Raw genomic sequence first — 24,544 nt, forward strand, 5'->3', positions numbered from 1 at the left:
ACCGGCACCTCCACATCATATCCACAAAGGTGGCAATGATCCTCTTCAAAATCATTAATATATGTACCACCTTTGGTCACACTGGCGCAAAAGTGGCAATAGTACCTTCATGATCCTCTTCCAAATCATGAATATATGTAACACCGTTGTACTGCGTAATTGTACTGCTGTAGCCTGAGCACAGGATGAGAGTGTGGACTTCATCTGAATTTCAAAGGTGTGGTGCCTGATTAGAATCAGTCTAAACATTATGGCACAGACAGAGAACACAGGGGGCTAACGCCTTCAACATATTGTCTGGCTAACACCATTATAGAGTCATAGAGATGTACAGCCTGCAAACAGACCCTTCGGTCCAACCCGTCCATGCCAACCAGCTATCCCAAACCAATCTAGTCCCACCTGCCAGCACCCAGCCCATATCCCTCCAAACCCTTCCTATTCATATACCCATCCAAATGCCTCTTAAATGTTGCAATTGTACCAGCCTCCACCACTTCCTCTGGCAACTCATTCCATACACATACCACCCTCTGTGTGAAAAGGTTGCCCTTTAGGTTTCTTTTACAACTTTTCCCTCTCACCCTAAACCTATGCCCTCTAGTTCTAGACTCCCCAACCCCAGGGAAAAGACTTTGTCTATTTACCCTATCCATGCCCCTCATCATTTTGTAAACCTCTATAAGGTCAGCCCTCAGCCTCTGACAGTTAACCTGAGAATGTAACTTTTAAAAAAAGGTTTTGTGATTTACACATGAAAGAAGTGGTATTTGGTATATATTTGGTACATACTACGGTATTCGAACAGATGAAAAACTCAACAAACAATCAAGGTATTTTTCAATATATAATTTCAGTTACATCACACTGTAAACTTTTGCTATAAATTCTGTGTCTTCCAATTGTGTCCTCCACAACCACTGATGAAGGAGCGATGCTCCGAATGTTAGTGTTTCCAATTAAACCTGTTGGACTATAACCTGGTGTTGTGTGATTTTTTAACATTGTACACCCCAATCCAACACCGGCATCTCCAAATCATGCCTGTATAGCGTTGTAACACCGATTTGCAGATTAAATCCACTGTCATTGGGTAAAAATCCTGGAACTCCATCGTACCTCCTCCAATGCCATTGTGGTTCGACATTTAGCACAAGATTCTGTGGTTCAAGAAGGCAACCTAGCACCACGTCAGAATGGCAACTAAGGGTGGGCAATATATGCTGTCCAAGGGATGAGTGATGAGGGAGCATGCTTCTAAGGTTTAGATGGAAAACATGTTTTCACCCAGAGGATGGTGGAAATGTGGAATGCACTGCCTGGGAGAGTAGCTGACATAGGAATGTTTACAACCTTAAAAATGTTAAAAATCACACCACACCAGGTTATGGTCCAACAGGTTTATTTGGAAGTACTATCTTTGGGAGCGCCGCTTCGAAAATTAGTAATTCAAAATAAACCTGTTGAGACTATAACCTAGAGTTGAGTGATTTTAAACATTGTAACCTCAGGGTATTTCATCCTCCGGGCCTTCAGGAGGCGCTGTGGCCCTAAACTGCATTGAACCTCCCAGTTGTTAGAGGGCGCTCTCTGTCGCTATCACGTGATCAGACTCGGCCGTACATTGTTTTGCTGTTGGAGGTGAAGTGTGGTTGTCTTATAAGCGGACATCATTTCGAGTGAGTGCGTGAGATTGTGGTGACGGTCGGGGAGACTTTCTATGCACAAGTGTGGAAGCGTTAACCCGTGATTGTGAGTGTGTAATTATTTAGGCCTATACTGGCTTTCTGCGGCGGAGATTCCGTTGGGCTGCCTTTGGAACCGATTTCCGGCTCGCGCTGCTGGGAAGGCGTCCAGCGGTGATTGGACAGCGGTACTACAATTGACAGCTAGGCAGACCAATAGGGTCAAGTGTAAGTCAGCTGTCTGGGCGGACTGCTGTGGGTATTGTGTCGGTATTGCGGAGGAAAGTGGGAGGCCATTCAGTCCGTCCACTCTGCCAGCCTATCCATCAGAATAGCTGCCAATGAAGGGTGCATTCTGCTGTTTACTCGCGGTCTACGTCGTGTTCCCAGAATGTGCCAGTTTTAGTGGTGGAGGGAGACTAGCACTTCAAAGAGTCAATGTAGAAGCAAAGATCCGACAGGCTCCCTTCCTCTTTTGAATGATTGTGTGTGTGTGAGAGAGAATGAATGAATTGAACTCCGTTTAGATCCAAAGTGTTTGGGGGTCAGTAAAGTACTTTTGTTGTCATTGTTCTTGGGTGATCAGGGTCAATTGAATAATGCTTTGACCAAAGCAGGGATGTGAGGGGTGAATAGTGCTGTGGATTGGCCTTAGGCAAAGGGCTGACCTGATCTGTCAAGTGCTTACATCATTAGGATGAACTCCGATTTCTCCAGTTTCCTCATTTCCCCTCCCCCCACCTTGTCTCAGTCCCAACCCTCGAACTCAGCACCACCTTCCTAACCTGCAATCTTCTTCCTGACCTCTCCGCCCCCACCCTGGCTTATCACCCTCCCCTTTACCTCCTTCCACCTATCGCATTTCCAATGCCCCTCCCCCAAGTCCCTCCTCCCTACCTTTTATCTTAGCCTGCTTGGCACACTCTCCTCATTCCTGAAGAAGGGCTCATGCCCGAAACATTGATTCTCCTGCTCCTTGGATGCTGCCTGACCTGCTGCGCTTTTCCAGCAACACATTTTCAGCTCTGCTTACATCATTAGTCATGGACAAAAATGACACGATGTCAGGTTATAGCCAAATGGGTTAATTTGAAAAAGCTAGTTTTTAGAGGACTGCTCTGTCGTCAGGTGTTCACTAACACCTCCACATCATCATCTGGTGACATGTCCACCGGCACCACCACATCATCATCTTTAGTAGTATGGGAAACTGGGCATGGATGTCATGGTGTTGAAATACGCAGAGGGGTTTATTGCAGATAACAATGATAATGCTCAGGCACAGAATTATCCAGACTAAGTGTAAGATCATAAGATATTGGAGCAGAATTAGGCCATTAGGCCCATCAGGTCTGATCCACCATTCGATCATGGCTGACCTGTTGCTCTAAACCCATTCTCCTGCCTTCTCCGATAACCCTTCATCCCGTTTAGTAATCAAGAAACTAATAATTTCTGTCTTAAATATGCTCAATGACTTTGCCTCCACAGCTCTCTACTGCAATAAGTTCCATAGATTAACCACCCTCTGGCTGCAGAAATTAGTCATCATCATAATTCTAAAGGGTCATCCCTTCATTCTGAGACTGTGCCATTGACTCCTAATGGCAACGTCTCCTTTATGATAATTCCAGGCCTCTTAGTATTCTGTAAGTTTCAACCAGATTTCCCCCCCCTCATCCTTCTAAACTCCACTGAGTTCAGACCCAGGATCATCAACTATTCCTCCTATGACTAGCCCATTGTCCCCAGGATCATTCTTGTAAATCTCTCCTGGACCTCATTCCATTGCCAGCACGTTCTTCCTTAGGCAGGGGGCCCAAAACTGCTTTCAGTATTCGAAATGCAGTCTGACCAGTGCTTTGTCCAGCCTTAAAAATCACACAAGACCAAATTATATTCCAACAGGTTTGTTTGAAAGTATTAGCTTTCAGAACGCTGCTCCTTCATCAGGTAGCTGTGGAGCAAGATCATAAGACACACAATTTATAAATTCTGTTTCTTATGATCCTGCAGCACAGCTACCTGGTGAAGGACAGGGGCTCTGTAAGCTATTACTTCCAAATAAACCTGGTGGACTATAATCTGGTGTTGTGTGACTTTTAACTTTGTCCACCCCAGTCCAGCACCGGCACCTCCACATCAAGTACATCTTGTATTCTCGAAATCTTGAAATGGATGCTAGCATTATGTTTCCTGGCCTAACTCTGAACTGAACCTGCACATTAACCTTTAACCTTTTAAAAGAATCCTGAATTAGGACTTCCAAAAAAGTGGAGAGGGGAGACCAGCAAGATAACGAGGAAAGGGATCAGTCTGAGACTTGTACAGTTGGCGAAAGGAGCAAGTCAAACAAGCAGGAACAAAGCAGAGAACGAGGTAGGACTGATAAATTAAACTGCGCTTATTTCAATGCAAGAGGGCTACTGATAAGGCAGATAAACTCTGCATGGTTGGAAACATGGGACTGGTATTAAAGTACCTATTGGAGACGGTTCAGGGAAATCCTCATGGACTCTACCTGTAAGCCTCTCCTGGTTCGTCCCAGCAATCGTACTCTGTGGTAGTGTGGAATTGAAAACTCTTACAGACAGTTTAGTTTAAATTATTACCTTTTATTTACCAATGGCATCAATGTTACAATGTAACATAGATACCTATGAACCAGGCTTGAGCTAAGGTTTTAAAACCATTAGCAGAGTAGTGCCGCCAGCTCTTACCCCTAAGAGCTCTCTCAGGCTACTCTCCTTATTGCTGCAAACAAACTGTCTTTATACAGAAATTGGTACTGAGATTACAAAAACACCACATGTCCTGAATCAGATAAGCAGCAACAAAATGGCAAAAGTTGGTAGAGGAAGAGAAGCTAATTGACAAGTCTGAGTATGTTTGATTAATTAAGCTACATGTACATCATAGTGGGAAACCCTGATCAAGCCAGGCCCAAACAGCCAATTGTCTTTAGCTGAATAAGCTCTCTTTTAACAGTATGTTATAACAAGAGACTAGTCTAAACTATGTGGAAACGATCATGAGGTAACCTCGCTCAGCTAACATGCCCAGTACCATTGTCCTACAAAATGACTTTTTTAAAAATCATCTTAGATTCCCAAAATGCAAACTAAATTCATAACATTCCTAGAGCTCGAGCTCTAGGGAACAACACACAAACATTCAATCCCTGACAAGCAAGTGTTCAGTCAAATCAGTTCACAAAGAGTTAACCTTTCCACCAGCTTCTGTCCTGTTTCTTTCTCTCTCTCTCTGTCTCAGCTAGTGACCCTTGACCCCTTAGGTCAGTGAATGTAATTTACAGAAGAATGTTCTGTCTCTCTGTCTCTCTCTCTCTCTCTCTCTCTCTCTCTCTCTCTCTCTCTCTTTTCCCCCCCCCCCACCTCTCCCTCTTTCCAACTTTCTTACGATCTCTGTCTCAGTCTCTTCTCCCCCCTGCCCTCACTGTGGTCAAGCGCTTTCCTGTTGTCCTGTTTAGTTCTGTGTGTAGCAGATGTGTCAAACGTAAGGCTACAAACTTTCTCACTGGGATATTGCAATTACAGAGACATGGCTCAGGGATGGACAGGACAGGACAGTTCTAGGATGTAGATTCTATAATGGGGGGGCAAGAGAGGAGGGGAGAGTGGCATTTTTGATAAGGATTAACATTTTGTTTGTACTTCGGGCTATTTACATCCAGGGGCATTATTTGGGTGGAACTGAGAAATAAGAAGGGATGATCACCTTATTGGGGTGTACTACCCCCAATAGTCAGCAGGAAATTGAGGAGAAACAAATTTGTAAGGAGATCTCAGTTATCTGTAGGAATAATAGGGTGGCCATGGTAGGGGATTTTAACTTTCCAAATAAAGATTGGGACTGCTATAGTGTTAAGAGCTTGGATGGAGAGGAGTTTGTTAAATGTGTACAAGAAAATGTTCTGATTCAGTGTGTGGATGTACCTACTGGAAAAGACACAAAATTTGACCTACTCTTAGGAAATAAGGCAGGACACAGGTGATTGAGGTGTCGGGGGAGGGGGAGCAATGTGGGGAAATAACTGATGATATATTGAAAAATGTCCACATTACAGGGGGGGATGTGTTGGATGACTTAAAATGCAAAAATATGCATAAATTCCCATGACCTGACCAGGTGTACCTTAGAATTTTGTGGTAAGCAAGGAAGTGATTGCCCTTCGCTCAGATATTTATTATTGATAGCCATGGGTGAGGTGTCGGATGACAAGAGGTTGGCTAATGTGGTGCCCCTAATTAAGAAAGGTGGTAAGGAAAAGCCAGGGAACTCTAGACTGGTGAGCTTGACATCAGAGGTGGGCAAGTTGTTGGAATCCTGACAGACAAGATTTACATGTATTTGGAAAGGCAAGGACTGATTATGGACTTGGATGGAAATTTGAAGCTTGTGGTGTTCCCGTATATCTTGTATTTACATGGCTGCTGCGCTTCAGTTTCTGTTCAATGGTAACCCCCAGGCAGTATTCTCTCTAAGCCCCATGACTGTGCAGCTGTTTTGAGGTTCCACATGCATTCATTGGTTTGATTGGCGTGGCCTTCTGGTTTCAGAAGTCACTGCTGTGCTCGGACCTTGGAGGTCCAAGCACTGAGAATGTATATTATAGGGAGTATTGTACCCAGTGTGTTGATAATGGTGAATTAGGTGATGGTTATGCCACCGTGGAAAAGTCAAGTGGCAAAGATTATGTCTTCTTTAGTTGGACATGGTCATTTTCTGGCACTTGTATGGATCAAATGTTACTTGCTACTTGATATTGTCCAGGATATTGCATTTGGACTGCTGTAGTATCTGATGCAGAATATTGCATAAATTAACCTGCCCACATCTGATGTAATAATGGAGGGGTTTATCATTGCTGAAGCAACTGAAGATGGTTAAACTGAAGACACTTGCCCTGAGGAAGCCCTGAGGAAGTTCCAGCTGAAATAGTTCAGGTGGGAGAGCATTTGTCTGAATATCTAAAGGTCGTTGGTTCACTGCTGGATTTCAGCAATAATTGTGACTTTTGGGCTCTTGTGCGGTAGTAGTGTCCATACCTCTGGTCTGGAGACCTTCACCCTATCCTCTGCAACTGTGTGTGTTAACATCTCTGAGCAGGTTGATTTGAAATACCTATCTTAAGAAAGTTTGACCCAGACTCGAGTCCCACCTGCTCCAGAGGTGTGTCCGAACATTTTTGGACACATGGATTTAAAATACCTCTATGTGAGGAAGTGATGCAGTGTAGAGCTACTGTCTCTTCCTATGAGCCAGTAATCTTGGGTTTAAGTCCCACCTTATCCAGAGGTCTATAATAATATTCCTGAATGGGCTGATCAGAAACTATCTACCCTGAGGAAGTGGTACAGTGATAGTGTTCCTAAAATTGAACCAAAAAGCCTGGGTTCAAGTTCCACCTGCTGCAGAGGAGTATAACCACATCTGAGAAAGTTGATTCAAAATATTTTGCCTTCAGCCAAACTATTCCGTAAATGCCAAATCTCATCTCATCTGATCTTGGAAGCTCAACAGACTTGATTCTCATTAGTACTCAGATGAGGGATTGCCTGGGAATTATAGATGCATCTTGTAGTGAAGTGGTAGTGACCATATCTCACTTTTAGATAGACCTCTCTTACACTCTTCATTAATCCAGGGTTGATCCCTGGCTAGATGATAATGCTAAAATGAGACATGCCAGGCCACAAGGTTACTGATTGATGTTACTGATGGTCCACTGCACCTCGTGGATTCTCAGTCTGGAGTTGCTAGTTTTGTTTGAAGTCTATCCCATTTAGCACAGTGATGGTGCCACTCAACATAATGGAGATTATTCTCAATGTGAAGATCGGCTTTCATCTCCCTAAGGACTCTGCAGTGGTCACTCTTACCGATTATTGTCAGGAACAGATGCATCTGCAGCAGGCAGATTGGGGAGGATGGGGTCAAGTATGTTTCTCCTTACTTCCTTGCAGACCCATCTAGCAGCGATGTCCATTAGGACTCGACCAGGTCAGTTAATAGCAGTACTGCTAAGCCAGTGTTGAAGACTCCCATTCTGCGCCCCCTGCCACCTTCAGTGCGTCCTGTGAGCAGTCTTCAATATGAAGTACTGATTCATAATTGAGGGGAGGGCAATTCATGGTAATCAGCACGAGGGTTACCCAAGCTATGTTTGATCTGATGTCTTGAGCCTTCACGGGATCAGAACACTCCCAGGACAATTCCCTCCTGACTCTGCCACTACTTCTGCTGAGTCTGTCCTGTTCTTGCGATAGGACATATCCAGGGTGGTGATTGTGCTGAGTGAAACATTCTGTAAGGTATTATTCTGTGAGTAGCAGTGTCAGGCTCTTGCTTGACTAGTCCATGAGACAGGTTCTCCTAATTTTGGTACTGACCCCCAAATGTTTTTGTGGAGGATCTTGAAGGGATGACTCTGTGTGTTTGCCGTTATTGTTTATGCTGGTTTAGTCAAAGCTTGGTGGTCTCTCTAATTTCATTTCTTTTTTGAAAGCTTCTTGTGAGTGGTTAGGCAGGGCAACTCACAAGTCAGTAATGAGTCAATCATATTACTGTGTCTGTAGGTTATATCAGGCAGGGAAGGCACCTGTCCTCTTCGGAAGGATTAAAAGCAAATTCAACCTTCCTTTGTGATATTGCTGGGTCCCCAGAACATTACCTAGGATTACCAGTCCAACTATAAAGCCAGGAGTTGGCCAAACCTAGAGCAAAGATTATGCCCTTTATATTATTCCCCAATGAAATATTTCACTTACAGTCCGCCTCCTGTCAACACTATCAGTGCTCAACATGTTTCTCTCTCTAAGGTCCATCTTGCCGCCCAACATACAAACACCTCTCCCGCTCAAGGTAAGAACACCATGCTCAAAAGACCTTCACTCCAAGCATGTCCCACTTACTCATTTAGAGATAAAATAGAATCATAGGATAGAATCCTTACAGTGTAGAAACAGGCCATTTGGCCCAACAAGTCCACATCGATCTTCCAAAGAGTAACCCATCCAGACCCATTCCCCTACCTATTACTCTACATTTACCCCTGACTTAATGCACCTAACCTACATATCCCTGAACATTATGGGCAATTTAGCATAGCCAATTCACCTAAACTGCACATCTTTGGATTGTGGGAGGAAACTGGAACACCCGGAGGAAACCCACGCAGACACTGGGAGAACATGCAAAGTCCACACAGGCACCTGTGGCTGGAATCAAACCCAGGTCCCTGGCCCTTTGAGGCAGCAGTGCTAACTACTCAGCCACTAAGCCACCCATAGATCCTGAAATCCAACATGTTCTTTTGCCTGAAACGTTGATTTTCCTGCTCCTCAGATGCTGCCTGACATGCTATGCCTTTCCAGCAGCATTCTCTTGACTCTAATCTCCAGCATCAGCAATACTCACTTTCGCCTAGCACATGATGCTGCAGTTTAGCAACACTTACTTAAAGTAACAGATAGCATTAAAAAAGTTCAAGGAATTTTATCAAAGGTGGAGTCAGCAGTAATCTGTTACCATCAGTAATCTGCTTGCCATCGTTATGAAAACCTGGGATTGCTATTGCGCTGCCTGATTTGGTTTATCTGGAGTTCCCAAGCTGAAGTGAGCTGGCCTGCAGCACTAAAGCTACCAGCCCAAAAGACAGAAGCCACCACTATGGCTGACCTGTTGAAAGTCCCTTTTCCCAAACTCTCCCTAACTAAAGCTGCAGATTTTCTCTCTTCCTCTGCCATTCGGGCTGTCCTACCCCCATGACCTCGCTTACCAAGACCATGGAAACCACCTCTTTCCACATGCATACACCCTTCCCTACTAACCTTCCTGGCTGCTTCATGCAGTAACTGAGTGGCCACTGGACTGCAAATGTGCAGGTGAACTGTGTGCAGAGCATCGATAAATCCCAGGAGCTGCATACACCCTACAGCAGGACAAGTACTGGGACAGTCCAAGAAAATCTGTGACAATCTTTGATGTTCCCAGAATGGCCTGATAGAGACTTGCAAAATTTTGAAAGACATGGATAGAGTGGATAGTTTTTTTTCAGGATAGAAACCTCAATTACTAGGTGAAATAGACTTAAGGTTAAAGGGGAAATGGTTAAATGAGATGAGATGGGAAAGTTTTTATTTACACAGGGGGATCTTCCTGAGGAAGTGGTGGATGCAGGTACAGTTACAATGTTTAAAAGGAGATTAGAGAAGTAGATGAATAGGAAAGGTTTGGAGAGTTGTGGCTGGCGCAGGCAGGTGGGATGAGTTTAGTTTGGGATTATGCTCGGCATGGACTGGTTGGACTGAAGGGTCTGTTTCCGTGCTGTATGACAAAATGACTATAAGTTTTTTTTTAACCAGGCAAGTCAGACCCCAGACCCTGTCCTGACAAATTGTACTTTATTTTGTTTTGGTTTTATCAAAGTGTTTGCTGAACCACAAGTACATAATACTGCAGCCAAAACAGGCTGTTATTGCATTAGTTCTGCTTTCCCATTTGTTGAATTGTTCATCGTCCTGTCCAATTAACCCTCCTAACAGTCTGGTTTGGAGATACCATTTATCAAGTCCCACACTACACCCTGTATGTAGCACCTCAAAAGGTTTAAGTCCCTTGGAAAGTTACATTTTAAACTAGATCTGCCTTGATATCTTCTTGGAGCTACGAGATGCTTAAGCTTCACTGCACTGACCTTAAATAGCCACCTCCGAGTTTTTAATCTGTTCTGGGACCAATTCTACCTCTTCATTGGAAAGGACCAAACTCAGTACATACCGCTCAGGAGTGATGTTCAACACAATCATCCTGTCCCAAAGTCTTCACAGAAATAAAACACTGCACAAAGTTAAAAATGTAAATAAAATATTCCTTCATTCATCCCCCCCCCACCCCACGGTGAAAAATCAGGTTCGAGTACTTTTAAGAACCTCTGCGCCCCCTTATTTGTCATGCTCTGTAGAAGCAATCTAAAACAAACAGTCCGTTCCTGCTCCAAATCCATTCACTCTATCCCCAGGCTTCAAAAACTGCTTTTAAAAGTCACTACAGTTTACAGATAACTAGCTAAGTATGAACTTCAGGCAAACAGAAAACCCATCAGTTACTGGCTAAACCCCAGAAAACCAAGCTTGCAGCAACTAACATTAAAAATTATATGTGTAAATCACACAGTTTACATCAGAATGGACACCATCTCTCCGCTCCTCCCATGCAACAGCTCACTTGTGCACAGAAAGATCCCACAAAACTACAGTGAATTAACGCCCAGATCATCTGCTTCATTTCGGCATCAATGTATTCTACTACATTCAGTTTTCTGATTTCCACCAACCACAACATTTTGCTTCTGTTTCACAGGGTTGTTAGAGCACAGAAAGAGACCATTTGGCCTGTGATATCTGCATTGGTACTCCAAATGAGTAAATTTCATCTTATGCACTCCTTGCCTAAAATGCTTTCTATTTTTCTTTTTCAGGTAATAGTCCTGTTCCTTCTTGCATTCCTGAATTGTACTTAGAACATAGAATATAGGAAAATACAGCGCAGTACAGGCCCTTTGGCCCTCGATGTTGCGCCGATCCAAGCCCACCTAACCTACACGAGCCCACTATCCTCCATATGCCTATCCAATGCCCGTTTAAATGCCCATAAAGAGGGAGAGTCCACCACTGCTGCTGGCAGGGCATTCCATGAACTCACGACTCGCTGAGTAAAGAATCTACTCCTAACATCTGTCCTATACCTACCACCCCTTAATTTAAAGCTATGCCCCCTCATAATAGCTGACTCCATACGTGGAAAAAAGTTTTTATGGTCAACCATTTCTGAACCCCTAATCATCTTGTACACCTCTATCAAGTCACCCCTAAACCTTCTTTTCTCCAATGAAAACAGCCCCAAGTGCCTCAGCCTTTCCTCATACGATCTTCCTACCATACCAGGCAACATCCTGGTAAATCTCCTCTGCACCCATTCCAGTGCCTCCACATCCTTCCTATAGTATGGCGACCAAAACTGCACACAATACTCCAGATGCGGCTGCACCAGAGTCTTATACAACTGCAACATGACCTCAGGACTCCGGAACTCAATTCCTCTACCAATAAAAGCCAGTACGCCATACACCTTCTTCACTGCACTATTTACCTGGGTGGCAACTTTCAGAGATCTGTGTACATGGACACCAAGATTCCTCTGCTCATCCACACTACCAAGTATCCAACCATTAGCCTAGTACCCCATCTTCTTGTTACTCTTACCAAAGTGAATCACTTCACACTTACCTACATTGAACTCCATTTGCCACCTTTCTGCCCAGCTCTGCAGCTTATCTATATCCCGCTGTAACCTGACACATCCTTCCTCACTGTCAACAACTCCATCGACTTTCGTATCATCCACAAACTTGCTCACCCAACCTTCTAGCCTCTCCTCCAGGTCATTTATAAAAATGACAAACAGCAATGGTCCCAAAACAGATCCTTGCGGAACACCGCTAGTAACTGCAATATTGCAATATTCACTTGCGTATTCCTTGGTGGGTTGTTTTACTTGTGGTTGAGGGAGACCAATAAAAGGGGTAATGTATGAATACCAGAAAAAACAAAGAGTGAAATTGTCATGAAAATTATGAGCATGATCATTTTGGCAACACGTGTTTCTAAAACAGTACCGCAAGAGAACTGTGGGGATATTTACTTTAACCCTATCTAATGATAGGTTTTGATATTTTCAGGGGGTTCAAAGAAAGCGGAAAGGATATCTTAATGGTTGGGTAACACAAGGGTAGATTTTTCTCGAAGCCCTACTGTAAACTGATTAATCTTTCTTCGAATCAATTTCTCAGGCACCAGCAAGATTAAGAGGGCTCCTGACCATCAGGAGGATAGCCTTAAGACATCAGGCCATGCACACACACATAGGGAGTACAAAGGAAGGAAAGATCATGGGTTTGTCGTTGAAGGGGAATGACCTCACTAGAGATTCTGGAGTGATTGAGGTTAGAGTATAAATTTGGATGGACAGGCGGTTTATCAGGGAAAGCTCAGTCATGGATAGGATACATTGCATGGCAAAAGAGGTCAGTCAAGTCTTGGAGAGTTCAAGCTGGAGGCATAGGCACTTGACCGCTTGGTAATGAGCAGAGAAGGGGGTAAAGTGTGGGGGGGGTCCTTGAAAGGTCCAGTCACGTGGAAACCAACAATTTAACTTACAGGTACAGAAAGAAACCCAACAGGCTGGCATTGAACATCAAAGTCGAGAGCATGGTGTTGCAAAAGTACAGCATTCTATATCATTCTGAGACAGCACATTCTAGATCCTGACCACCCACTGTATGAGCAAAGTTTCTCCTTGTTTCACTGTTGCTTCATTTGCCCATTTCCTTAAATCTTTCCTTTCTTGTTCACAATCTTTATAGTTTTCCTGCATCTATTCTATACAGACCCTCTCATGATTTTGAGCACCTCTATAAAATCTCTTCTTTGGCTTCATTTCTCGAAGGAAATCAGTCTCAACTACCTTAATCTTTCTTCATACTGAACTATTCTTGTAAATCCTTTCTGCACCACTTTCAGTGGCTTCACAATGTTCCTAAAATGTGGTGCCCAGAAATAGTAATGATATTGAACGTCAACAGAAGATCTCTCTTGTTGGATATGGTCATAAGGGCGGCACGGTGGCTACTGCCTCACAGCACCAGTGTCCTGGGTTCGATTCCCACCTGTCTGTGTGGAGTTTGCACTTTCTCCGTGTCTGTGTGGGTTTCCTCCAGGTGCTCCAATTTCCTCCCACAATCCAAAGATGTGCAGGTCAGGTGAATTGGCCATGCTAAATTGCCCATAGTGTTCGGTGCATCAGTCAGAGGGAAATGGGTCTGGGTGGGTTACTCTTTGGAGGGTCGGTGTAGACCTTTCTTATTCCTGTGTTTTACCCAGATGGTTTTGCTGGATGAAGCTTCCAAAATATCTTCTCTTAGAGTAACATTTTAAGAAGCATTTGGATGGGTATATGAATAGGAAGGGTTTGGAGGGATATGGGCTAGGTGCTGGCAGGTGAGGCTACATTGAGTTGGGATAGCTGGTTGGCATGGACGAGTAGGACCGAACGATTTGTTTCCATGCTGTACATCTCTGACTGTCTTTTGAAGAAGGGAACTCCAAAGATTCTTAAACCCTCTTAGACAAAAAATTATTTTCTCATCTCAGTTTTAAATGGGAAATGCCTTATTTTTAAATTATTACCCTCGTTCTAGATTCTTCCACACGAGGCACCATCCTTTCAATATCCTCCTGGTCAAGTCTCCCCAGGATCTGATATATTCCAATTAAGTCGCCTTTGTCTCTTCTGAACTCCAGCAGAAACATGCCTAACCTGTCTAGCCTTTCATTATAAGGCCATCTGCTCATTCCAAGTGTTAGACAAGTAAAGTGCAGTCCTCTGAAATTCAACTCTTTAAACCACACTTGTACCAAATCTGTAATGATGTCAAGGGCTGTGTAGTCCTAGTGGAACTGAGCATGAGTCAACAGTGTAAGTGTAACTTGATAGTACTGTTGTAGACTTCCGTCACTTTCCTGATGATCGTGAGTAGACTCATAAAGTGGTAATTGGCCAGATTAGATTTGCCCTGCTTCTTGTGAATAGGATATGTGGGCAGTTTCCCAAATTTATGCCAGTGTTGTAGCTGTATTGGAGCAGCTAGGCTAGGGATGTTGCAAGTTCAGGAGCATAAGTTCTTAGAATAATACTAAATAGGGCTTATAGCCTTTGCAGAGTCCAATGCCTTCAGCTAGTTTCTTGATATCACGTGGATTTAGTTGATGAATGATGTCTGTGATGCTGAGATTTCAGAGAGGTGTCATTGGATCATCAACTCTGCACTCCTGGCCAACAGTATTTCAGTTTTATCTTTCACACTGATGTATTCAGCTCCTCAATCATTGAGGATAGGAATATTTGAAGGGTTGTTTAATGGTGGAATTGTCCACTATTCATTCACCTGAGAGCTCTGGCATGCACGTAATCCTGTACTGCAGCTTCACCAGCTTGACACCTGATGTGTGTGTGTGGGTGTGCTGATGCTCCTCCGAGCATGCCCTCTTGCACTCTTCATTGAACCCACCACTGATCCCCTGGCTTATTGAACCAAAATTCATGGATATATTTATTTTTGTAGTCCAGTACTTTGCAATAAAGACCAACATCTTTGTCTTGGAGAAAGTGAGGACTGCAGATGCTGGAGATCCGAGCTGAACAATGTGATGCTGGAAAAGCGCGGCTGTCCGCCACCTCCAAACAGACCCCACCACCAAGGATATATTTCCCTCCCCTCCCCTATCAGCGTTCGGAAAGACCACTCCCTCCGCGACTCCCTTGTCCAGTCCACACACCCCACCAACCCAACCTCCACTCCCGGCACACTCCCCTGCAACCGCAAGAAATGCAAAACTTGCGCCCACAGCTCCCCCCTCACTTCCCTCCAAGGCCCCTAGGGATCCTTCCATATCCGTCACAAATTCACCTGCACCTCCACACACATCATTTACTGCATCCGCTGCAACTGATGTGGCCTCCTGTACATTGGGGAGACAGGCCGCCTACTTGCGGAACGTTTCAGAGAACACCTCTGGGCCACCCGCACCAACCAACCCAACCACTCCGTGGCTGAACACTTTAACTCCCCCTCCCACTCCGCCAGGACATGCAGGTCCTTGGCCTCCTCCATCACCAGACCATGGCAACACGATGCCTGGAGGAAGAGCACCTCATCTTCCACCTGGGAACCCTTCAACCACAAGGGATGAATTCCAATTTCTCCAGCTTTCTCATTTCCCCTCTTTCTCCCCTCTTTCTCCCCCCCCCCCCCCCCCCCCCACCCCTTATCTTAGTCCCAACCCTCAGACTCAGGACCGCCTTCTTGACCTGCAATCTTCTTCCCGAGCTCTCCGCCTCCACCCCCTCTCCAGCCTATCACCCTCACCTTAACCTCCTTCCACCTATTGCATTCCCAACGCCCCTCCCCCAAGTCCCTCCTCCCTATCTTTTATCTTAGCCCGCTTGGCACACCTTCCTCATTCCTGAAGAAGGGCTAATGCCCAAAACGTTGATTCCCCTGCTCCTTAGATGCTGCCTGACCTGCTGCGCTTTTCCAGCAACATGTTTTTCAGCAACATCTTTGTCTTCCCAAGTTGCCTGCTGTCTATCTTCCTCAGCTGCCTGCTTGTCCTCCTAGGCTCAACTCCTGCATTCCTAACACATGCGCCTTCAAGTTTCTTTCAACATCAGTATATACATGTTTCTTGACTTTTTGAAAACATCTACTTTTCTAATTTTAAGGACAAAATAAATATATTCATAAACCCCACATTATTCCCTATCTGCTATCTTGGTGTCCACTCCTGTCTCTATCTCTTTGCAGCTTCTGTGTTCACTCCTCACAATTTGTGTTTCCTCCAAGCTTTGTATTGTCAGCACTCTTGGTATTTTCCATGTTTAAAAAGTTTTTAAAAGATGTTTGATTTCCCAGCGATCAACTTAAAGGAATTGTCTAATATTTTAAGTTTTCTAAAGTATTGTAATAAACAAACTAAAAGCAGCAGTGAATATTCAATTTTCCGAAGATTTTCCTTTTTGTAGATGCACCAGACAGCGATCAGAAAGATTCTTTAATTTACCACAGCTCATTCACCTCAAGTCTAGAATTAATCAAACCAAAATAGCATGTCAACTTTGTGTCAGTGTTAGATTTTAGAATTTGCTTTGCAAAGTAACCGCCATGTGGTGGCATTAAGGTCTGTGGCTGCCCAAAGACAAGATTAGATTAATCTCAAACTCCAACTATTTGATGCAGTGCGAAAAACATAAGCAGTTTGTGACCTTAATGAAAGACCAAATGAATCTGTGTGGTTGATCATTTCCTGTTGCCTCCCAGGTCCCCACCCACCAACATATATGAGGGACCTTCTCTTTGCTTCTTGCTGCCTTTGATCTCAGTACAAGTGGCTCCTCCATGTCTACTCCTGGTCTTATTTCTGTATTTCCTGCTGCCCATCTGCCTTGCTGTCTCTTTGTTCCTCTTACATCTTAATTAAAAGACTATAGAAATAAGTTTTCTGATTTTTTTTTCTCTCTGCTGGCCGCAGAAACGTCTGTCTGTGCCTCGGACTAGAGAATCCCCTAACACAATTGATCTGTTGGAACCCGACGTATCCCTCATTGCATTAGAGCCAGTCTCAATACCAGAAACTTGGCTGTTCGAGCTACATTCCCCTGAGAATCCATCACCTCCTACATATTTCAAAACAGCATACTTGTTTGAAATGGGGATAGCCAAAGAAGACCTCTCTTACCTTTCCTGAATTTAACCCATCCATGTGATTGTATCTGCGACTTTTCCCCCTTTCTATAACTGCCATCCACCACATACTGTTGCTGTTGCAAATTCCTCATTGCCTCTAACAGTCTCTCCAACCGATCCATTCGATCTGATACGATTTGCAACCAACAGCATTTATTGCAGATATAATCCGCAGTAACCTGTAAACTCTCCTTAAACTCCCACATCTGACAAGAGGCACATATCCCTCTACTTTACTTCAATTTCTCCAGTTCCTCCAATTCCTACCTCCCATCCTTGCTGTTCCTACAATCATAGCTTCTTATTCTGACAGAGCAGCAGAGAGGGAACTCATCATTGGAGGAGCTGGAACAGCATTGTGGAAAACAGAATCTGTGATTCGATGAGCAACCCCTTTTAGGTTCTGTCTTATACACTTTTATTCACCACGCCAGTCAAATTGTACGTGTTTGCCGTCTCCCTGTGCTTTCAAATATTCAGCCCCAAACCAGAGATGGCATAATGTATGGTAATATTGTATGGGGGCAATCTTTCTTGAGTTTGCTACTCCCATCGTCTTGGCTTACTGATAGTTTTTCAAGGGTGAATTTGCCCACTTTCCCCCTGTGTAGTTTGACTGTTGACTCCCAGCTGTGGGCACATTCAGTACTCTGCATTTTTCCAAGTTTTATCTTTAGAACATAGATACATTGAATTAGTGGGCAAATGTCTGGCAGTTGGAATACAGTGTGAGTAAATGTGAAGTCATACATTTTAGTCAGAGTAACTAAATAAATTATTATTGAATGGTAAAAAGTTGCAGCATGCTGATTTGCAGAGGACCTGAGTGTCCTTGTGCATGAATTGCAGAAGGTTGGTCTGCAGGTACAACAAGTAATTAGGAAGGCAAATGGAATTTTGTCCTTCATTGCTAAAGGGGTTGAGTTTAGAAGCAGAGAGGCAATGTTACAGCTGTACAAGATGCTGGTGAGGCCACCCCTGGAGTACTGTGTGCACATTTGGTCTCCTTAAGAAAGGGTGTACTTGCACTGGAGGAGGTGCAGAGGAGGTTCACGAGGTTGTTTCCGGAATTGGGGGATTTGGTTTATGAGGAGAGACTGAGTAGATTGGGATTATATTCATTGGAATTCAGAAGAATGAGGGGGATCTTATAGAAACATATAAAATTATGAAGGAAATCGATAAAATAGAAATAGGATGTTTCCACTGGCAAGAGGGCTTGGCCTCAAGATTAGAGGGAGCAGGTTTAGAACTGAATTGAGAAGGAGCTTCTTCACCCAGAGGGTTGTTAATCTATGGAATTCCATGCCCAGGGAAGTAGTTGACACTACTTCAATAATTGTTTTTAAAGCTAAGGTAGATACTTTTTTGAAAAATAAAGGAATTAAGGGATATGGTGAAAATGCAGCTAAGTGGAGTTGAGGCCATGAAAAGATCGGTCATGATCTTATTGAGTGGTGGGGCAGGCTCGAAGGGCCAGGCGGCCTGCTCCTGCTCTTCATTCTATACGTTCTTATATGTTCTTTGGGAGAAATTTCAAATTGAATACTAGCTGGAAGATCCACTCTGTCAATTCTTCTATCCCCCCCATCACACCAGGACAAATCTTCCAAGTGCATTAAATTACCACAGATGAGTCTGTTTATCCAGGGGCCATTTTCCTCCTGCATTCTGCTTGGTACTCCTCAGGAAGGTAGCATACAGACTCTGTACTTTGCACACAAGCTGCAGTGTTTTGTCTCTCTCTGAGACCTTACTCTCTTCCTTTTCCTTTTCTGTCTGAAGTCCTAGAGACATAAGGTCTGTTACAGTCAGCCCATGCTGCTTTTGCCTTTGTTTTAGGTGTGGATATTTTACACTTTGCTCTAAGTAGCTCTTGAGCTCCATGGTCATCGTGCCACCTGGCCTAATGCTGCGTAGCAATTAGTGCAGATTGTACAGCCCACTTCACTAACCGGTTTTCAGCTTGAATTAAGCAGTCTATGCCAAATCACATTCATTTCATAACTCATCCCTTTCATTACAGTAGGAGACATTAATAACTGAGACAAAAAGACAATGATGTAAAGTATAAATAGAACATTCCAGCGCAATCCAGGCCCCTCTGCCCTTGCTGTTGTGCTGACCTGTAGAACCAATCTGAAGTACATCTATCCTACACTATTCCATTCTCATCCATATGTCTAACCAATGACCATTAAAATGCTCTTAAAGTTCGCAAGTCTACTACTGTTGCAGGCAGTACATTCCTCGCCCGTACTACTTTGAGTAAAGAGAGTAAACAGTTGACGCCCTAACCCTGATCCTTGTAGCACTCTGTTAAGCACGGACTGCCAACTTGAAAATGCCTTATTTTAACTGACTGTTTACTTCATATCCATTAAGTAATCCTCTGTTTAATCTAAAAATGAAACAGCATGTATTTTTGTTGAATGTTCTGAATTGTCTGTTTAAATGTTTCCCTCTGTCTATTTACCCTCATACCTTTTAGTCTATTTTCCAAGAGGCAAGCAAGGTAAGCAAAAAGGAATGGAATCACAATTCAATTGTAGTTGCTGCCCCCAAAAGAGAAAATGCTGGAAAATCTCAGCAGGTCTGGCAGCATCTGTAGGGAGAGAAAAGAGCTGATGTTTCGAGTCTAACTGACCCTTTGTCAAAGCTTAAAAAAGGGAGAAAAAGTATTTATAGGAGACTGAGAGAAAGTGAGTCATGGCTCCAGAAGCAAAGGTAGCAATAAAGAGATGATAATGACAGTGCATAGAGAGATTATAGGGAGATTAGGAGCTGTGAATGACCAAGGCTGAAGCCAGTACTATGTGACAAAATATGTGGGGATGGGTGAAGCAGAGGCAAAATGGAAAACAGGGGAGAAAGGAAAAAGGTGATGGGAGAATGGGGAGCGAGAGAAAGAGACAATCAAGAAACAAGAGGTACAGAACAGTGAAAAAAATTTTTTAAAAGATGAATAAAATAAATGAAATAAAATTACGGAGCAGAATGAAAACGGATTATTATGTAATTGCTGCTCATTGGAAGTGACCGATCACGAATGAAATCGACTTGTTGCTGACATTGCTTCACAGCTAAGGTACATGAATGGGTTGGCTGGGACACTGCTAGGCAGCAAGACCATTCCAAGACTCAAGCTCTGGTTAGAAGAATAGCTTGCAGCTCTCATTGGTTAGCTGTGTTTGCATCTGAGCCATTATGGACAGGAATAAACCTGCTGGTCCATCCAACTTATCCCACACATTGTGATACCTTGTTCATTATCACCCCACCCACAACCAGGTAATCTCCTGAAAGATGAGGAAACATTAAAATATGGACCAATTTGGGAAGACCAGGAAGGATCATTTTGGAAATTCTGTTCCAAACCCTTGTGTTTTGGGTGATCCTAACTGGTCCAGGAGATCACAATGATCCTAATTGTTGTATACAGTATGTACAGCTAGCTACACTGAGCAGCATAGTGGCTCAGTGGTTAGCACTGGTGCCTCACAGCACTAGGGACCCGTGTTTGATTCCATCCACAGGTGACTGTCTCTGTGGAGTTTGCACATTTCTTCTCCCCCCACCCCCCCCCGGTGTTTCCATCAGGTTCTCCAGTTTCCACCCACAGTCCAAAGATGAGCAAGTTAAGTGGATTGGTAAATGTGGCATTACGGGAATAGAGTAGAGGGATGGGATGATCTTTGTAGACTTCATGGGCTGAAAGGCCTTTTTCTGAACTATAGGGATTCAATGATTGCACCCATTTTTCTAAGAGGAAGCTGACATGCAGAAGAATATTGTTAAGCACAAAAAAATAACAGTCATATGTTCTGTTCCTCAGGTGAGCAAGAAAAATGACTACCACACAATATCAGACCATTGTTCAGGGAGAGGCGTCAGAGACAGACTCCGAGGAGGAGTTGTATCTGACTTCCTCTGCCCCGGCAGCTATCTTGCAGACTGGAACCAAAGTGGCTGGTGAAGCATCAGAAACTGAGGAGGAGGAGGACTGTGCAATGGCAGTGTGTGATATCCAGCAGGCCATTCAGCGTGGCCTGCCACCACTGATAGTGATCCGGGGGGAGCAGTCGGACATCCTGACTGCGGTAGAAGAGAAACCAGCTGTGAAGATTCGCCACCAAGGGCGGTATAGTACCTTGCTGCAACAGAAGCTGAGGGAAAGTAATGGGCGTCTTCACCAGAATGTGGAGCAGGCAGTGAAGCAGATGTATGAGAGTGCAACCAAGGAGATCCGAATCGCCACCAGCCATCTAAGCAACTCCCAGAACGGGATAATTAACGCATCGCACAGTATTCGCTTAATCTTGGACGATTTGAGATCTGTTTCAGAAAAAATGGATATAATCACAAGCTGTAACTTACTCCCTGACATCCAGATCCCCCCGACAACAACTAGGCTAGCACAGGTCTGAGCTTGTTTGTACAGGTAGTTGAAGTCTTATTGCAGATTGAATTCCTAGGCCTTTTAAGGTGTGTTTCAGGAAAATTTAAAGCTGTGACTAATACTGCAATTTGTTTGATTGTCAAAGTGGCTCAGATCAATGTTGTAAGCACTTTGAGAAGAGTTAATTTAGGCTCAGCTCAGGAAGTCTCTTAGAATTTAACTTGTTACCTGCCACCAATTGTTATGTTTCTTGCCCACCAGTGGTATGATTCTAGAACTTTGTGAGTATCGTATTTAAGTTCTATAAGTGTTATGATTGGGCTCATTTATTATGTTTTACTAATGCACCAAAATTTGGAAAACTTCCAATACACATCATCACAGTTATCTGACCAATCTCAGATCGTGCTCTTTAATAATTGCCTGAAATGTTTCCAGGTTCTCACTGCTACTGCATACAAGTAATTATTTGAAGATTTTACATGTCAAAGCACGCTTTGAAAAGTCAACATCTTTTAATGGAAAAGATGAACACCCTCTCTATTATGTTTAACTGACCGGGCTGTGAGACAGCTGTGCAATAGGCTTAATTGCAGGTCTACTGATTAATTGTTATGGAGTCCTTGACTGATTTGTCATGGAGAGATATCAGAATTAATGTTATGTAATAATGGATATTCACTGTGATATTATGAATTGAACTGGAACTGCCTTTCTATAATTGTTTATAAGACTCTCAGTATGACCAGTAAACCAATTTTGCACTTTTTCCTTAATGTGGTTGAGTGTTTCTGGAAGAAAAACATGACTTATAAAGTTAATGCTCTCACCACTGCCAACCTTTTTCTCCTGATAGCTGTTGTTTCTACAGGGTGTCCTTGACACAGAGCTACAGCTTGACAAATGATGCCTTGAGATGAAAGGTGCACCAGTGTGCTTTGGAGGCTGAGCAGTAGTACCCAAGGTCAAATGAACTCTGACATTGCAAACCAAGTTTTTTGAAATTAATGCAGGGAATGTGACGTTTGCTAACTGGACCAGCAATTATTGCCCAGTCCTTTAGAAGATGGTCGTGATTTGCTGCCTCAAACTTCTGTCATTTGGGTGTAGGTATGCCGATATTTCAAAAGGCCTAACCCTAACCCTCACAATTATGACTTGGAAGTGTACTGTCTTTGCTTCACTATCTCTGGATTAAAATCCTGGAACCACTTCCTTAAAAGTACTGTGCAATAATATCCCATGGACTGCAGTGGTTTAAGAAGGCAGCTCGCCACCAATTAGGAATGGGCAATAAATCCTGGCCAGAATTTTAAAATTCTGTGAATAAATTTTTAAAAATACTCAGCTTGTGCTGTCTAAGTTTATTCGAGCTGGCCTTCTGCAGGGCCCAGCCTGCAGGAATTGTGCTGTCAGTCATCTCAGTGTGTTTGTGGTAATCTAATTATAATCACAATTAGAACTGGCAGAGACTTGGCTTTCGAGCAACTGTTCATCTCTTTAATACTTGAAAGATTGGTTGCATTATATCTGTTCACCTGTGCTATCTTGGTTTGCATTGTCAAGATTTAAGAGCTGACTACTAATGTGAAGTGAATAATGCTAACTAACAACTTGCCAACAGATTGATGTTGTCAGAGATTGTGTGTTGTAAACCTGTGCATCATAAATTTCTAAGGGTTCATTTATTTTGGAGCAATCAAGCACCCACCCTAAATGTCACAAGCTCTTGTTAGCTCTCGTTCTTTCTTTTCTGTTAACTCTCCAAAAGTAGCAAGCTGAACAAATTTCTAACCATTGCTCTTTATGAAATGCAAAGAAGGAACAAATTGTATGCAGTAAGCTGGGACCCCTCCCCCTCCCCCTCCCCCTCCCCAGAGAGGTTGTAAATTCTGAGGCAACAATGACTGCCATTGTGCTCCAGTTATGCTCCCTCTCTGACACTCTGTGACTGACTTCCAATGCCCTCCCCCTCTTGGTGTCTCATTTCTCACAATTTCCAACGCTCACAGCGAGGTCACAGTGGGAGAAATAGTGGGAAACTGTCACTGCATTCATGTGGCTGTGTTTGTATGCGTTTTCTCTATCTTTTACAGCTTTCCTGATATGCAAACAATTAATTCTGGGCTGAGAAGTGGCAGATGGATTTTAATTCAAATAAGTTGCTGCATTTTGGGAAAGCAAATCTTAGCAGGACTTATACACCTTAATGGTAAGGTCCTCAGGAGTGTTGCTGAACAAAGAGACCTTGGAGTGCATGTTTAGAGCTCCTTGAAAGTGGAGTCACAGGTAGATAGGATAGTGAAGAAGGCGTTTGGTATGCTTTCCTTTACTGGTCAGAGTATTGAGTACAGGAGTTGGGAGGTCATGTTGCGGCTGTACAGGACAATGGTTAGGCCACTGTTGGAATATTGCGTGTAATTCTGGTCTCCTTCCTATTGGAAAGATTTGCGAAACTTGAAAGGGTTCAGAAAAGACTTACAAGCATGTTGCCAGGGTTGGAGGATTTGAGCTATAGGGAGAGGATGAACAGGCTGGGGCTGTTTTCCCTGGAGCGTCGGAGGCTGAGGGGTGACCTTATAGAGGTTTACAAAATTGAGGAGCATGGGGTCGGGGAGTCCAGAACTAGAGGGCATAGGTTTAGGGTGAGAGGGGACAGATATAAAAGAGACCTAAGGGGCGATGTTTTCACGCAGAGGTGATACGTGTATGGACTGAGCTGCCAGAGGAAGTGGTGGAAGCTGGTACAATTGCAACATTTAAGAGGCATTTGGATGGGTATATGAGTAGGAAGGGTTTGGAGGGATATGGGTTGGGTGCTGGCAGGTGGGACTAGATTGGGTTGGGATATCAGGTTGGCATGGACGGGTTGGACCATAGGGTCTGTTTCCATGCTGTACATCTCTATAACTCTATAACATCAAAGGATCCTTGGAAGATCACTACCGTTGTATTCACTATCTCTGTAGCTACTTCCTTTAATAGCCTAGAATGCATCCCATCAAGTCAAGGAGACTTGTAGGTTAAGTGAATGGACAAAACTGGAATAGAATATGAGAAAATGTGAGGTTATGC

General features: G+C 43.6%; 1 protein-coding gene across 5 annotated transcripts; it reads left to right on the top strand.

Annotated features, from left to right (window-relative positions):
* The first annotated feature begins 1,592 nt into the window (after window positions 1-1,592).
* On the top strand, window positions 1,593-22,795 carry bloc1s3 (biogenesis of lysosomal organelles complex-1, subunit 3). 5 transcript variants are annotated; one of them, XM_072549161.1, is made up of 3 exons: window positions 1,593-1,752; window positions 3,933-4,064; window positions 20,906-22,794. In XM_072549161.1, the coding sequence occupies exon 3, from the start codon at window positions 20,919-20,921 to the stop codon at window positions 21,495-21,497; it is 579 nt and encodes a 192-aa protein (XP_072405262.1). In that variant the 5' UTR covers window positions 1,593-1,752; window positions 3,933-4,064; window positions 20,906-20,918; the 3' UTR covers window positions 21,498-22,794. The 5 variants fall into 5 exon arrangements, with proteins under 5 accessions (XP_072405262.1, XP_072405264.1, XP_072405261.1 ...); XM_072549162.1 differs by having other exon boundaries at window positions 1,621-1,679; XM_072549163.1 differs by lacking the exon at window positions 3,933-4,064 and having other exon boundaries at window positions 1,601-1,679; window positions 20,906-22,795.
* Window positions 22,796-24,544: the final 1,749 nt, after the last annotated feature.

The sequence above is a fragment of the Chiloscyllium punctatum genome, chromosome 29 (assembly GCF_047496795.1).
Source record: "Chiloscyllium punctatum isolate Juve2018m chromosome 29, sChiPun1.3, whole genome shotgun sequence".
In the NCBI taxonomy this organism is placed as follows: domain Eukaryota; kingdom Metazoa; phylum Chordata; class Chondrichthyes; order Orectolobiformes; family Hemiscylliidae; genus Chiloscyllium; species Chiloscyllium punctatum.

What these genes read in the sequence shown, in the direction of transcription:
- bloc1s3 (XM_072549161.1), top strand. Translation starts at nt 20,919, where the DNA reads ATGACTACCACACAATATCAGACCATTGTTCAGGGAGAGGCGTCAGAG.